General features: G+C 34.7%; 2 protein-coding genes across 12 annotated transcripts in view; one reads left to right on the top strand and one right to left on the bottom strand.

Moving 5' to 3' along the window:
- Positions 1-3,979, top strand: part of LOC145796106 (dolichyl-diphosphooligosaccharide--protein glycosyltransferase subunit 2-like) — a 44,171-nt gene extending 40,192 nt beyond the window's left edge. For 8 of the 11 annotated variants that reach the window (XR_014336816.1, XR_014336817.1, XM_082881128.1 and 5 more), the window contains 3 exons: positions 500-581; positions 663-746; positions 3,699-3,979. Coding sequence is in view for 7 of the 11 variants with exons in the window: in XM_082881128.1 (XP_082737254.1) it covers positions 500-581; positions 663-746; positions 3,699-3,785 (253 nt within the window). In the remaining 4 variants the exon portion in view is untranslated. The remainder of the gene's footprint in view (positions 1-499; positions 582-662; positions 747-3,698) is intronic. The other 3 variants (XR_014336813.1, XR_014336812.1, XM_082881116.1) reach the window with 1 other exon arrangement.
- Positions 3,980-6,436: 2,457 nt separating this feature from the next.
- LOC114268342 (UDP-glycosyltransferase 71K1) lies at positions 6,437-8,061 on the bottom strand. Its single transcript, XM_082881110.1, has one exon. It carries the CDS (start codon positions 7,966-7,968, stop codon positions 6,505-6,507), a length of 1,464 nt encoding a protein of 487 aa, XP_082737236.1. The 5' UTR covers positions 7,969-8,061; the 3' UTR covers positions 6,437-6,504.
- Between the last annotated feature and the right edge of the window lie 6,041 nt (positions 8,062-14,102).

Here is a 14,102-nt window from a genome sequence, read left to right as displayed (position 1 = left end):
CAGACAAAGTGTAATTAGCACACGTAGTTTGGGCGTCAGAGCCAAAAATGCATTAAACTTAACTGAAAAAGGGCGTTATCAGATGCTCATTACCATAATTTGCCTAACTTGTATCCTAATGATCTTGTCAATTGCCTTCATGCAAGAACTCAAGTTTGATCAAGAAAATGATGTCCATTTCTTGGATGCATAGCCAAAGAGTGTTAACGTAGGCAATTTTGTTTTTGTATTTTAGGTAATTGTATTTATTATTGTCATTTCCTACTAATCTAAAGATCCCCATGTTTTTCCTCTCCCTATTGATTTTTTTTGAGGTTTGTGATTAAGACTTTTCATACTTCGAATGTGATATTTGGTGTGAGAAAAATCCTTCTATTACAATCAAAATAAATATGACTTATTGATCTTCATGTGTTATTTTTCTGTCTTAATGTTGTTATTCATTATATTTTTTACTTCAGCAAATTAAAATTTGCATCATGCTATGCTTTTTCTTCAGGCTAGATTTAGCTGGAGAGACTGCTCTGCGTTTATCATTTCAATTGACCACTCCACTTGGACATCCATTTAAACCACTTCACGTTTGTATTTTGATTTTGGTTTGTCTCTTTAATAATGTTCCTTCTTATATCAAGGTTGTTGATAACTTTGTTTGCCTGCAGGCTTTTCTCAAGTTGACACATGAGACCAAAGTTGAGCACATCTTTGTCTTGGGGAACTCTGGTGAACTGTTTGAGATAACACTAGTAAGTTCCTCTGATCAATCAAATCTTAAATTTCATTTCCTCCTTGTTACGATCTACAAAAGTTAATCAATATAGCAACTCACAGATCTATAGAACTTTGTAACAAGACTTCAGCGTGGGTTTATTGATATGTTGCAATGCAATCTAGTCTGATGTACTAACCTTAAAAGAAAATTAATTATGAATTCAACAAGATAGTTACCTGTTAGTGATGGTTAGATGTAGTAGTTTCCTTATATATGTGGCATTTGGTCTTGTAGGATTTTCTCGGACTAGTTGAGACGTTTTTCTATCTTTCCGGTAGAACTATACAGGAAATATGAATAAAATGCTTTATGGCATATTGTGCACACTATTCTATTCTAGAAAATAAATGAAATTTGTTCGGAAATATGAATATTTTGTAATGCACTTGGATATCAGGTTAAATTAAAGGAATTGGATACCTAGAGACAAACTTATGTAGCTTTCTTTATTAAAATTTATTCAAACAAAGGCGTTATGGAGGCGAAAATGCAAAACAGCCTCCGAACCACCGTACGGATGTCACAACCAGCTTTCTCATGACAAATAGGAGCTGTGACAGGAGACGGAATGTAATTAGCATGTGTAGGTTGGGAGTTAGAGCCGAAAACGCCTTAAACTTAACCGAAAAAGGGCATTAAAGGGGGAAAAAATTCTAAACAGCCCCCGAACCACTGTGTCACTCTCACGGACAACTTCTCCATGACAAATAGGACTTGTGACAACTGACGGAACGTAATTCGGACCCATAGGTAGAGAGTTATAGGCGAATATGCCCTAAACTTAGTCGAAAAATGCCGTTTCGGGGGTGAAAATTCTAAACAGCCCCCGAACGACCATATGACTGTCACGGACAGCTTTCCCATGACAAATAAGATTTGTGACAACTGACAGAACGCAATTCGGACCCATAGGTAGAGAGTTAGAGCTGAATATGTCCTCAACTTAGTCAAAAAAGGGTGTTTCGGGGGTGAAAAATCTAAACAGCACCCAAACAACTGTGTGACTGTCACAGACAGCTTCCCCATGACAAATAGGACTTGTGAAAACTGACGGAACGTAATTCGGACCCATAGGTAGAGATTTAGAGCCGAATACGTCCTAAACTTAGTCGAAAGAGGGCATTTCAAAGGCGAAAATTCTAAACAGCCCCCGAACGACCGTGTGACTCTCATGGACAGATTTCCCGTGACAAATAAGACTTGTGACAACTGACGGAACGTAATTCGGACCTGTAAGTAGCGAGTTAGAGCGGAATATGCCTTAAACTTACTGGAAAGAGAGCTTTCTAGGGGCAAAAATTCATAACAGCCCCCGAACGACCGTGGGGCTCATACGGATAGCTTTGCCATGACAAATAGGACTTGTGAGAACTGACAGAACGTAATTCGGACCCCTAAGTTGGGAGTTAGAGCCGAATACGCCCTAAATGTAGTCGAAAAAGGGCGTTTTGGGAGCGAAAATTCAAAACAGTCCCGAATGATCGTGTGGCTCACACGTATAGCTTCGCCATGACAAATAGGACTTTTAAGAACTGACGGAACGTAATTCAGACTCGTAGGTTGGAAGTTAGAGCCGAATATGCCCTAAACTTGGTCGAAAAAGGGTGTTTTGGGGGTGAAAATTCTAAATAGTGCCCGAACCACCGTGTGACTCACACGGATAGTTCCCCCATGATAAATGGGACTTGTGACAACTACGGAATGTAATCCAGACCCGTAGGTTGGGAGAGCCAAATACGCCCTAAACTTAGTCGAAAAAGGGCGTTTCGGGGGCGGAAATTCAAAACATTCTCCGAATAACCGTGTGGCACTCATGGATAGCTTCTCCATGGCAAATAAGACTTGTGAGAACTGACGGAACGTAATTCAGACCCGTAGGTTGGGAGTTAGAGCTGAATGCGCCTTAAACTTAGTAAAAAAAGGGCGTTTCGGGGGTGAAAATTCAAAACAGCACCCGAACCACTGTGTGGCTCACACGGACAGTTCTCCCATGACAAATAAGACTTGTGACAACTGACAGAATGCAATCCAGACCTGTAGGTTGGGAGTTAGAGCCGAATACGCCCTAAACTTAGTCGAAAAGGAGCGTTTCGGGGGCGAAAATTCAAAACAGCCCCCGAACGACCGTGTAGCTCACACGGATAGCTTCTCCATGACAAATAGAACTTGTGAGAATTAACGGAACGTAATTCGGACCCGTAGGTTGGGAGTTAGAGCTGAATACGGCCTAAACTTAGTCGAAAAAGGTCATTTCGGAGGCAAAAATTCTAAACAACCCCTAAACCACTGTGTGACTCACACGGACAGTTCCTCCATGACAAATAGGAGTTGTGACAACTGACGGAATGTAATCCGGACCCGTAGGTTGGGAGTTAGAGTTGAATACGCCCTAAACTTAGTCGAAAAATGGCGTTTCAGGGGCAAAAATTCGAAACAGCCCCCGAACGATCATGTGGCTCACATAGATAGCTTCGCCATGACAAATAGAACTTGTGAGAACTGACGGAACGTAATTCAGATCCGTAGGTTGGGCGTTAGAGCCGAATACGCCCTAAACTTACTCGAAAAAGAGCTTTCCGAGGGCAAAAATTCATAACAGCCCTCGAATACGCGTTACATTTAGTCGAAAAACTCGCAACACTTAGTTTAAAAAGCAACAACTTTATGAAAATAACATCTACATATTCTAATAATTGCCTTTATATATTTATAGGACGAAGAAATTACATATTACATTGTTTATACAGTTGGTTGGAATAAATATTGCATGATACATATATATGTATATATATACTTTCTTTTATTTTCAAGAAGACATTTCTCGATTGTTCTACCTTAAATGCATATTAGAACATGTTCCATATGGCTGACTGAATTGATATTTTGTAACCAATTCTAATGTTTCGTTTTTTGTTTTTCTTTATAGATGGCTTTGTTGCATGGACTTGTGGATAATCCATATTGGTGTATGGAGAAGAATTTCGATGGTAATTTGTACAGATTTCAATGGTAATATGTACCATGCCAAATGTAATTTCGTTTGGTAGTAAATATATTTTTTGTATACGGAGTGCTTTGATTTTTGTATGATATATTTTGCATGGAATTATTATTTTAGTTTGGACAATAGTTGATTTGTATGGACTTTGACATTTAAAATTATTTATTTTTGGTATATGGATGCAGATTGTGGAATGATTGATAGTATGTATCATTTTGTTTATATACGTATTACAGGTTGCATTGAATATAGACATGTTGTGGAGAAATTATAATTTTGCGATAAAACATAATATCATGTTTTTGGCGACTAAACAATTTGTAGCTAAAAAGAAATTGGAAAAGACATTTGGCGACTAAAAGTTTTGTAACAAAAAAAAAAAGACATTTGGCAACTAAAAGTTTTGTAGTAAAAAAAAAAAAAAAAAAAAAGACATTTGGTGACTAAAAGTTTAGTAGTCAAAAGAAAATTAAACATTTGGCGATTAAAATATTTCGTAGCTAAAAATAAAGAAATAAAGGATAAAAACACTTTTATCGACTAAAGTTTCAGTAGCAAAAAATGTAGAACTTTAGGCAATCAAATATTTAGTAGCTAAAAAGGAAACTCTTTGTCGACTAAAAATTTAGTAGCCTAAGATGTGGGACTTTCGGCGATAAAATTTTTAGAAGCCAAAAGATGAACTTTTTGCCGATTAAAATTTTAGTAGCTAAAAATATGAGATTTTAGGCGACTAAAAGTTTGGTCATCGAAAAGGGTCTAATTTAATTTAATGTCTAACCTTTTGGCGACTAAAATTTTAGTCGGGAATTGTATACATTTTGCGACTAAAATAATTTTAGTCGCTAATTACCTTTACCGACAAGTTTTTGGTGACTACTTTTGCGACCAAATAATTTAGTTGCTAAAATCATTCGGCGACAAAAAATTAATTTTTGGCGACTAAAAATTTAGTTGCCAAAAGTGAAAATTCTTGTAGTGATAGCTCCTGAACTACTCTATGGATGTCATGAGTAGCTTTTTTGTGATAAATAGGACTTGTGAGGATAAACATAATGTATTTAGCACACATAAATTGAGAGTCAAAGTCCAAAACACTTTAAAATTAGTCCAAAAAGGATGTTCAAATGACGAAAATGCATTAATTGAATAAGTTAGAACGTTAAGGTCTAATGTTTGTGGACATTATGTCTTATAACATAGCACGGAATTTCCCACTTCTTGTTTTGAGCATCAGAAATTTGTAGCGGTGCTTGACTTGGTTTATTGGTAATTAGACGAGGGAAATGGTTTTTTTCCAGCTTTTTAGAAATAACGAGCTTCTACGAAACATCAGTAGTAGTTAAAGTATCATGAAAAGTTTTCATGAGAATTTTCCATCATTATATTAGTTTATAGTGTATGTAGTATTTTATTATATGATATGCAATCACCTTTTAATTAGTTTCATGAAATTTTTTATAATAATTATTTCATGATGCGTAGCATTACTCATTTTTGATATCCGACAAGGTATAATGCTGGTTATGAAAAGGCTAGAGGATAGGTTTGCAAAAGCGAATCAAATCTATGGCTTTGAGACACACACACATATATATATATATATATATATATTTTGTGCCATGTGGTAGGTTGTATTATTCAAATGGATAGAAAAATGATGAAGCAAAAATTCACGATGATAGCAGCCCCAAGTGCTTTGTTTGGTTCTTCAGATTAGAAAGAAAGTGAAACTATTGTTTGTAATCTTTTCATCTAAATGCAACCAATTTCTATTTTTCCCAATATAAAAGGACAAAAATCTAATTTAAAAAAAGCTAACATACGGTCATTATTGAGGACAATTTAGGTACAATAAAAAATGAGCAATTTCACTATTTCAAAATGGAAGAGATTTTTATAAAAAATATTATAGGTTTCAAATTTTTTACCAAATAAATGATTAAATATTTCTACACTTATGTGATATATTTGATCATTTATTTAGTAAAAAATTAATATTTAACATTATCCATTTTTTTTTATAGTTGTAGTATGTACACATATACACATGGATTTCACACATTCACACTCTCCAAGGAATGTGTTTAGAAGTATAAATAGATGTAATTGTGACATTACTCATGTTTTAAAAAAAAAATGTTATTGATTCAAAATAATCTATTAAATTTTTTATCAAATATTTTACATGAGTGTGAGACTCATACAAATTCACATATATGTGAGTCCACCTAAATTTACATATAAATTTATGAAAATTTAACACTCATATAAAAAATTTAATAAATTATTTAAAATTTCTAACATAATCTTGTTTTTTAACTTCATTTTTTCTTTACCAGCTAAATACTACTTGAAGTAATAAATTACGTAATTTAAAAGAAAAATGAGTGGAACATACAAGCGCCACTAGGCCCGCCATTGACAAAGACAGCCAGCAAAAGCAACACACCTCCACCTCAAGAAAATTTATCGGTTTTTACACCCATTACAATTTATCATATTATTTATATTTTCTAATCATACCTGTACTTTATCGTGAAATCGACGAGAGTAATACTATATTTATTAATTAATGTATGTATGAGTGAAATAATGATATATAATTTTAATTTGATGAAAAAGAGAGAATAAAGAGATAGAAAAAGAAATGTGAATCTTACTTTTACATAAATACTCTTTATAATATCATTAAAATCGCATTAGAGCTCTCAAATTGTATTAATGGCAATCAAACATTCACTAACATATCCTCCATCAGCCTTCCGATCATGTTGAATGAAGATCCACCCTCCACCAACGCCTTCTTGCTCTTCTCTCCAATCTCTTTCACCTTCTCTCTCACTTCACTGTCACTTACCATCACACACCTCACCGCTCTTTCTATCTCATCGGCCATTACAAGGTCACCACCGTCACCGCCAAATCCACCGCCGCGATAGCCCAACCTCATCTCCACCGCCACTCCCAACTCCCTCACCATCGTGAACGCGTTGAGCTGTTGTTCACCGTACATTGGCCACGTCACCAAAGGAACACCGTTCCACAAGCTCTCCATGATCGAGTTCCAACCGCAGTGCGATACGAACGCTCCGATCGCTTTGTGGGCCAGTACCTCCGCCTGTGGGGCCCACCCACACACCATCCCCTTCCCTCTGGTCCGTTCGATGAACCCATCTGGCAACATCTCCTCCTCCGGATTCCCAGCTTTTCCTTGTGGTGTTGTTGTTGGTGGTAGACGAATGGACCACAAGAACCCATGCCCGCTGCGCTCCAGCGCTTGAGCTATCTCTCTCAGTTGGGGTGCACCGAATGTCCCCATGCTCCCGAAGCACAGGAACACCACCGACGATGGATCTTTATCATCAAGCCATTTCATTATGTTGTCGTTCTTACTGTGGGACCCTGGGGAACCTAGTTTGTTCTGGGCCTCACCCTTCGCATCAATCACCGGTCCTACGGTGTAGATTGGAGGGGTTTGATCATCGCAAAATGAGCTAATAGCATGGGATTCCAACTCCAGTAATGTATTTACTATAATGCCCTTGGCGTCCCTAAACCCTTTTGCAAGCTTGAGATAAGCAGCATAACCACCGTCCTTGTTGAACACTGCGGAGGGCAAAACTCGTGGAGGAACTGGGTTGATAAAACCCGGAATCAAAAACTCCGGATCCGATTCGCTGAACTCGGTGCTGACCCGGTCGTGGCGAGTTGGGATGTATAGCATGAGGCCAAGAAACGCAGCACCGGAGGTCAAGAATAGATAAGAAGGAAGACCAAGTTCGTTGCCAACGTCAATCATGGAAATGCAAAACAAGTCGAGGACTAACCCAACGAGTCGGGGCGAGTTAGGGTGAGAGTGAGTCGACCCGATGAGGTTACCGAGGACGTGTTTGATGTGGGGTTTGAAACTTTCTATGTAAAGAGTGATATAGTTTGCAGGGGTTTTGGCGAGTTCAGGTGATTTGGGTGGATTGAGTTGAGGGAGCTCAATGAGTCGGATGAGTGGTTCGGAGGCGGAGAGTGAGTTGGTGTAGGAGTCAATGTTTGACCGGGTGGAGGATTTGAATTTGATGACAAGGATGGTGATAGAGAATCGATCATCTCGATCGATAAGGCGCTTCGCGAACTCTACAATTGATACAAGGTGACCGATCGCTGGGCTTGGGATGAACACAAGCTCTGCTTTCTTCATCTCAGATTAGATCTCTTTTGACTTTGTGTCTCTCTACCGTCCCTCCTTCCTTCTTTCAATGCTCTTTGGCTCATGATCACACATCCACATAAATTATTGTTATATAAATAAAAAAAAAAAAATATATATATATATATATATATTAAATTTAGGCATAGTTTGGAAAGTTGGTTTTGGTGGGTTAGGGGCTAAAATAGTCACAAAAAACAAAATAGGTTATTTTAGTCACAAAAAAAAAATCAAATCCAATTCATAATTATTACATTCTTCTTTTACAAAAAAAAGGTTAAAAAAGTCAAAAAGCCAAAAAGTTATTCCCAAACTAGGCTTTTTAGTCTCAGGTTAAAATAGCCAAAAAGTCAAAAAGTCAACCCACTTCCCAAACGGAGGCTTAATTATGTTGATAAGTAATATAAAATTCTTAGGATTAATTAAAAAAAAAAAAATCCTGAATTTTGCGCATTTTTCAATTTAAACTTTAGAATTTTAATTTCGACAAATTAAACCTTAGAGTTTCATTCGTATTTCAATCTGACTCATCTGTCCATCTCTGTCATATTAAACTCACAGAAATCTGGGCAAAATTTCAGATTCAAACCCACATATTCAAACACATGTATCTCACTCGTTGTAATTCCATTTCGTCTTATTTTTGCATCGTTGGATTCACCTCATGGCCTAGTTTTCATTCCACTCTTCTTATGACTTGTTCCGCATCTTTTTACTTGACGTCGCAGTTCTAAAAGTTGGCCAAAAATAAGATTTTTCTCTCTTTGGACAATTTTCTGATTCAAATCCATATGTTCAAGCACTTGTATCTCCCTTGTCGTAACTCATTTTCACGTCCTTAGATTCAACTCATGGCCTAGTTTTTATTCCATCCCTCATATGCCTTGTTCCACCTCTTTTTGTATGCTGTCAAATCTCCAAAAGTTGGCCAAAAATAGGCTCTCTCTCTCTCTCTCTCTCTCTTCCTTCTCTCTCTTCCTTCACAGCTCCTTCTCCTGCCTTACTGCGACTGCTTCAAAAGCATTTTTTTGAACTTTCAGTTTGTTAATTTGCCCAGTTCTTTATATATTTATATATATATATATTCAAATGATCAAAACCCGTTATCTAAAAAAAAAAAAATCAAAACCCAGAAGTGCATATATATGTATAGATGGAGGACCTTTCAAGAAGTAAAGTGAGAGGGACAATCAAGGCAGTAGCAAAGACAAAACGATAGGCAATCAAGACCCTTATGCTCATTCCAATACTCGAAACCAGTTTGTAGAATACACTGTTTCCTGTCAATGCAGCCTAAACCACCACTATCATCATCGCTGGCTTCAACCCATGTATAGTGTTCACTATCTTCTCCATCTTCCTCTACCCACAATGCCAAATATCTCTCTCTCTCTCTCTCTATATATATATATATATATAGTTCTTGAGAGAGCAAGAACAAGCAAGAAGATCGAGAACAAGCTTTGTCTCTTCACTTGCTTGTCTGGAATTCAATTGAAAATGAAAAACAACCACACAATGAATATATATACGTGTGTGTATGTGTAGAGACAAAGAGACACAGAGAGAGTGAGTCAAAGTGACTAATCTTTCAATAATGATGATGAAACAGTAGTAGTAAGGCAAGATGAGGAGTCGCGGAGGATGAGGAAGAAGGAAAAAAAAAGGAGGAAAAATGCTTATTTTTGGTCAACTTTCGGAGATCCGACGGCATGTAAAAAGAGGTGGAACAAGGCATATGAGGGGTGAAATAAAAATTAGGCCACGAGTTGAATCTAACGACGTAAAAATGAGGTGAAACGGAGTTGCGACGAGGGAAATGCAAGTGTTTGAATATGTTGATTTGAATATGAAAATTTTGCCCAAAGAGAGAAAAATCTTATTTTTGGCCAACTTTCAAAGTTCTGATGACAAGTAAAAAGATATGGAACGAGACGTATGAAGAGTGAAATGAAAATTAAGCCATGAGGTGAATCCAACGACTCAAAAATGAGGCGAAACGGAGCTACGACGAGAAAGATACAAGTGTTTGAACATGTGGGTTTGAATTTGAAATTATGCCTAGATTTCCGTTAGTTTAATACGACAGAGATGGACGGAGGGGTCAGATTGAAACACAGATGAAACTCTAGGGTTTAATTTTTCAAAGTTGAAATTCCAGGGTTTAAATTGAAAAACACGCGAAACCTTGATTTTTTTTTTTAATTAACCCAAATTCTTATATCTAGAGGTTGTTTGATTTTAGTCGTTGATCTTATATAAAAGAGTTGCAATAATTATTTTTTCTAAAATTCTTACCCTTTTTTGGCTAAAAATTTTAAAATTACACCATCCTTTCCCATATAAAAAAAAAAAGAAAAAAAAAAGATGCGAATTCCCTTCTAGTTCAGATTGAAGGGTATTGTTTGACTCTGTGAGACTTATCATGATTTCCATTTTTTTTTTTAAATTAGATAGTTCGATAAATATAACCTATTCAAATTTATAACGTTTGTCACAAAAAATAAATAAATTGATCGTCTATTTTTAAAAACACAACTGTCAGATCAATTTAATTTTTTATGTGAATAGTATACCCAAAATGCTTGATAAACACCGACAAAGTTAGAGTATAATAACACCACTCAACTTTGAAATTTTCTTAAACTAAATTTAAAATTTACCCAAAAATGTTTGAGATTCTACAAGTCAAACCTAGAGAAATTATATAAACAAAAAACAAAAATGTTATTCCCATTTCATTTTATTATAAATACACTATAAAATTCACATTTAAGTTGAAAATTCCACATATATATGATTCTTAATGCACGTTAAAATACAAATTTAGAGATAATATATTAAGAATAGTAGTAAAAATAACAACTATAATTGCCATGAGTATTAGTTCTACGAACCGCAACTACAATTGTGAAAAGATTTTTTTTGTTTCGATACAATTTATAAAGACCCTAATAAATAATGATTTTTTAATTTGAATAATGCTATAGGTACTAATTGGTGTATTAACTAGTATACCAATGGATGACATGACATAATTTAAGAGGTTTTTAGAATTTGTAATGTGATTAATGAGTGAGGTCAATAATAATGTCATAATTAGTGTTGGTACACTAGTTAGTATACTAATTGGTGCATGTAGCACTACCGTTTTAATTTATTGAGAGTAATGATTTAATTTACTTTTTGGCCACATATATATAAAAAAATTTTTTTGATAGCATAAATAAATGGGTAATTCTATGCTACACGTCCTAAAGGATGTATATCATATGTAGATTATGATATTTGTGGGTTTGATTCCCACAAATGTCATAACTCAATCCTATGAGGATCATAACTAAAAAGAAAAGAGTTTTAACCAAAAACTACACAATGTATACAAAGAGTGTTTGGATCATAACCAAAATAATATCATTAGTCATAACTCATACCACAATAGGTTATAACCATTGACTACAAAAGTCGTTACTAGAGATGCATATAATAGAATTTTCCTAAATAATAAGATTATCATATAGCGATTTCAAAAAATGAAAACTTGATGTGAGCAATTGTATACGTGTAGATTTGCTTTATTTTTTGTTGAAGTATTAATATCTCAACTTTTGCTTTGTATATAATTTAACAAGTTTTGATTAATTTTGTTAATGTAATTGAAAATATATAAAATTGTAGAGTAAAAATACATAACGATATTGATGATACTTGTTAAATGACTCTACTAAAATAAAATCCTAATTGTGCCATTGTTAATAAAATGAATGATTTGAATCATCGAAATAGAACCCATAGATTCTACAAACCTGAACAACACCGTCTAATTCAAATTATGCTCTAAATGCACCCAAAAAATTAGCTAGACACCCCATTACTTTGAACATTGCAATTGAAAATTTAAATTTTTATTTATTTTTTTGGGCATCCCAAATAATACATATTATGCCCCTAAAAATCCTAAAAGCTCTAGAAATATACTAGAAACCTATTTTCTACATCCTATTAGTCTAATAGTTACAACAGAGGTACAAACTCATTTTTCATGGTGAAGACAACCCATGATCTCCAACACCCTTGTTGCCAACCTGCCATCCCCAACCCCTCTTCGTCTCCAACCCTTATTGTTTTAGGGTATTTTGGCATTCGATTAATTTGAGGCTTTTGATTTTGATTCTTTAAAAAAAAAAAAAAAAAACGAGTTCTACAGTTTTCTTCGAATATTCAGTATCAAATAAATGAAATACGTGTGGATACTGAAATCTAAACAACAGAAAATTAGTTCCAGCTTTTTCATCCGCATACTCAGTTCCAAACAACAAAACATGGTTCCAGCTATTCTATCAAGATACTCAGTGTCGAACAAATTAAATATGTCCAGATACTTAATTCCAAAATTATGAAATCGCTTCGAATACTTGGTGCTAAACAAACGAAACATGTGCAGACACTCAGGTCCGTACAACAGAAAATTAAAGTATATGTTATATCGGATATAATACCAGATAGTTATTTTTGTTTAGAATAAGAATATGAAGAAGTTAAAAAATTAAATGTTGGAAATACAGAGCTGAACATAAACAATTGTTCAGATATTAAATACTATCATTACTTCGGAAACGCACTGCTGAATATATGAATTTTATTTAGAAACAAGCTTCTGAATAAATGTAATTTGTGTGGTATTGAATTTCCAAACAAATTCCATAAATTCAAGAGTTGAAAACAATGAACATAAATAGGAAACTTAACTTCCTTATAATATATATATATATATATATATAAATCTGCTTAGAACTGTTTTCTTCATTATCCATTATTAACTTAAATATTAAATAGAATGCAAGAATCATGGATTCAAGCAAAATAGGGTTGAGTAGATGCAAAGTGAAGTCAATAAGAAGAGAATAAAAGAGAGAAGAGAATATGAAGTTTGATTACGAATGAGGTGTTCAAAACACTTTGATTTGTATTTTTTCAATATTAAGTACTTTTTTTATCATTTTAAATGGGGACATAATAATAATAATAATGGTAAATTACAATAAACCCCCTGAACTATGATTGTGTTACACTTTGCCCCCTAAAGTTTAAAACTCAACACTTTACTTCCTTTATTATATCTTGTGACACTTAACTAATTCCGTTAGTAAATCGTTGGAAATTTGGATGGAAACATGACAAACTAAATTAGATTTTGGGACTAAAATGTCCTTATTTTATTTTCTCATAGCCAAATAGAACTTATATATCATGTGTATAGGCATATGCTCTACAAAAATGTCACGGTTTGTTGTTTCTCTCTCTTTTCCTTTGTTACCATAGCAATGGACTTCAACAGTCAACACATACTTATCTCAACTAAAACAAGTCCCATTATCTATAACCCACCAATTATTGAATGTTGATTGCCATAGCCACAAACACCACTAGACCGAAGATACCAATTATTGAATGTTGATTGCCATAGCCACAAACACCACTAGACCGAAGATGCCTTTTATTTGAGGTAGGAACAATGAAACATGCAAGGATGACTTTTATTCACTCATACAAACAGTAAGATTTGAACCTTTAGTGCATTAATCTCACCAATTGTCATGACTCAAATCTGCCCATATAGGTTTAGCATCGTAACCGACCGTAATTCTTGGATTACCAAAGGCTTCTATACAGAATAACATATAATTAAAGGGACTAGCGAAAGCAACAATACAAAAAACAATGTCCATAGAGTTGTGTAGACATACATGGAACAGAAATCTAAAACTTTATATACACACATGTGACGTCATATATATACATTAGTCATACATCACCCACATACACAAATAAAACCAAAAATGGGACTTAGCCCAATATACAAGTAAACGAAAACTTGTTCAAATTTCAATAAAAGAAAACAAGGTCTTAAACTTAGTTCACAAAACTCAACAACATAACTTTTTCCAAATCCTCCTTGGGAGGCACAATGGTTGGCCGACAAAATAGAATTCCAGGCAATCATTGTTGAGTCTAGTCACGTGCCTGATAACCTACATACATAAATAATACAGTGAGTTAAAGCCCGGTGAATAATAACAATGAATGTTATCCATAACAGATACAGAATATAGAATTCAGTTTAT

The sequence above is a fragment of the Camellia sinensis genome, chromosome 1, assembly GCF_055761805.1.
Source record: "Camellia sinensis isolate YWXY chromosome 1, ASM5576180v1, whole genome shotgun sequence".
Taxonomy (NCBI): Eukaryota; Viridiplantae; Streptophyta; class Magnoliopsida; order Ericales; family Theaceae; genus Camellia; species Camellia sinensis.
Note: the sequence above shows the minus strand (reverse complement) of the source record. Positions and strands in the feature narration are given on the sequence as shown.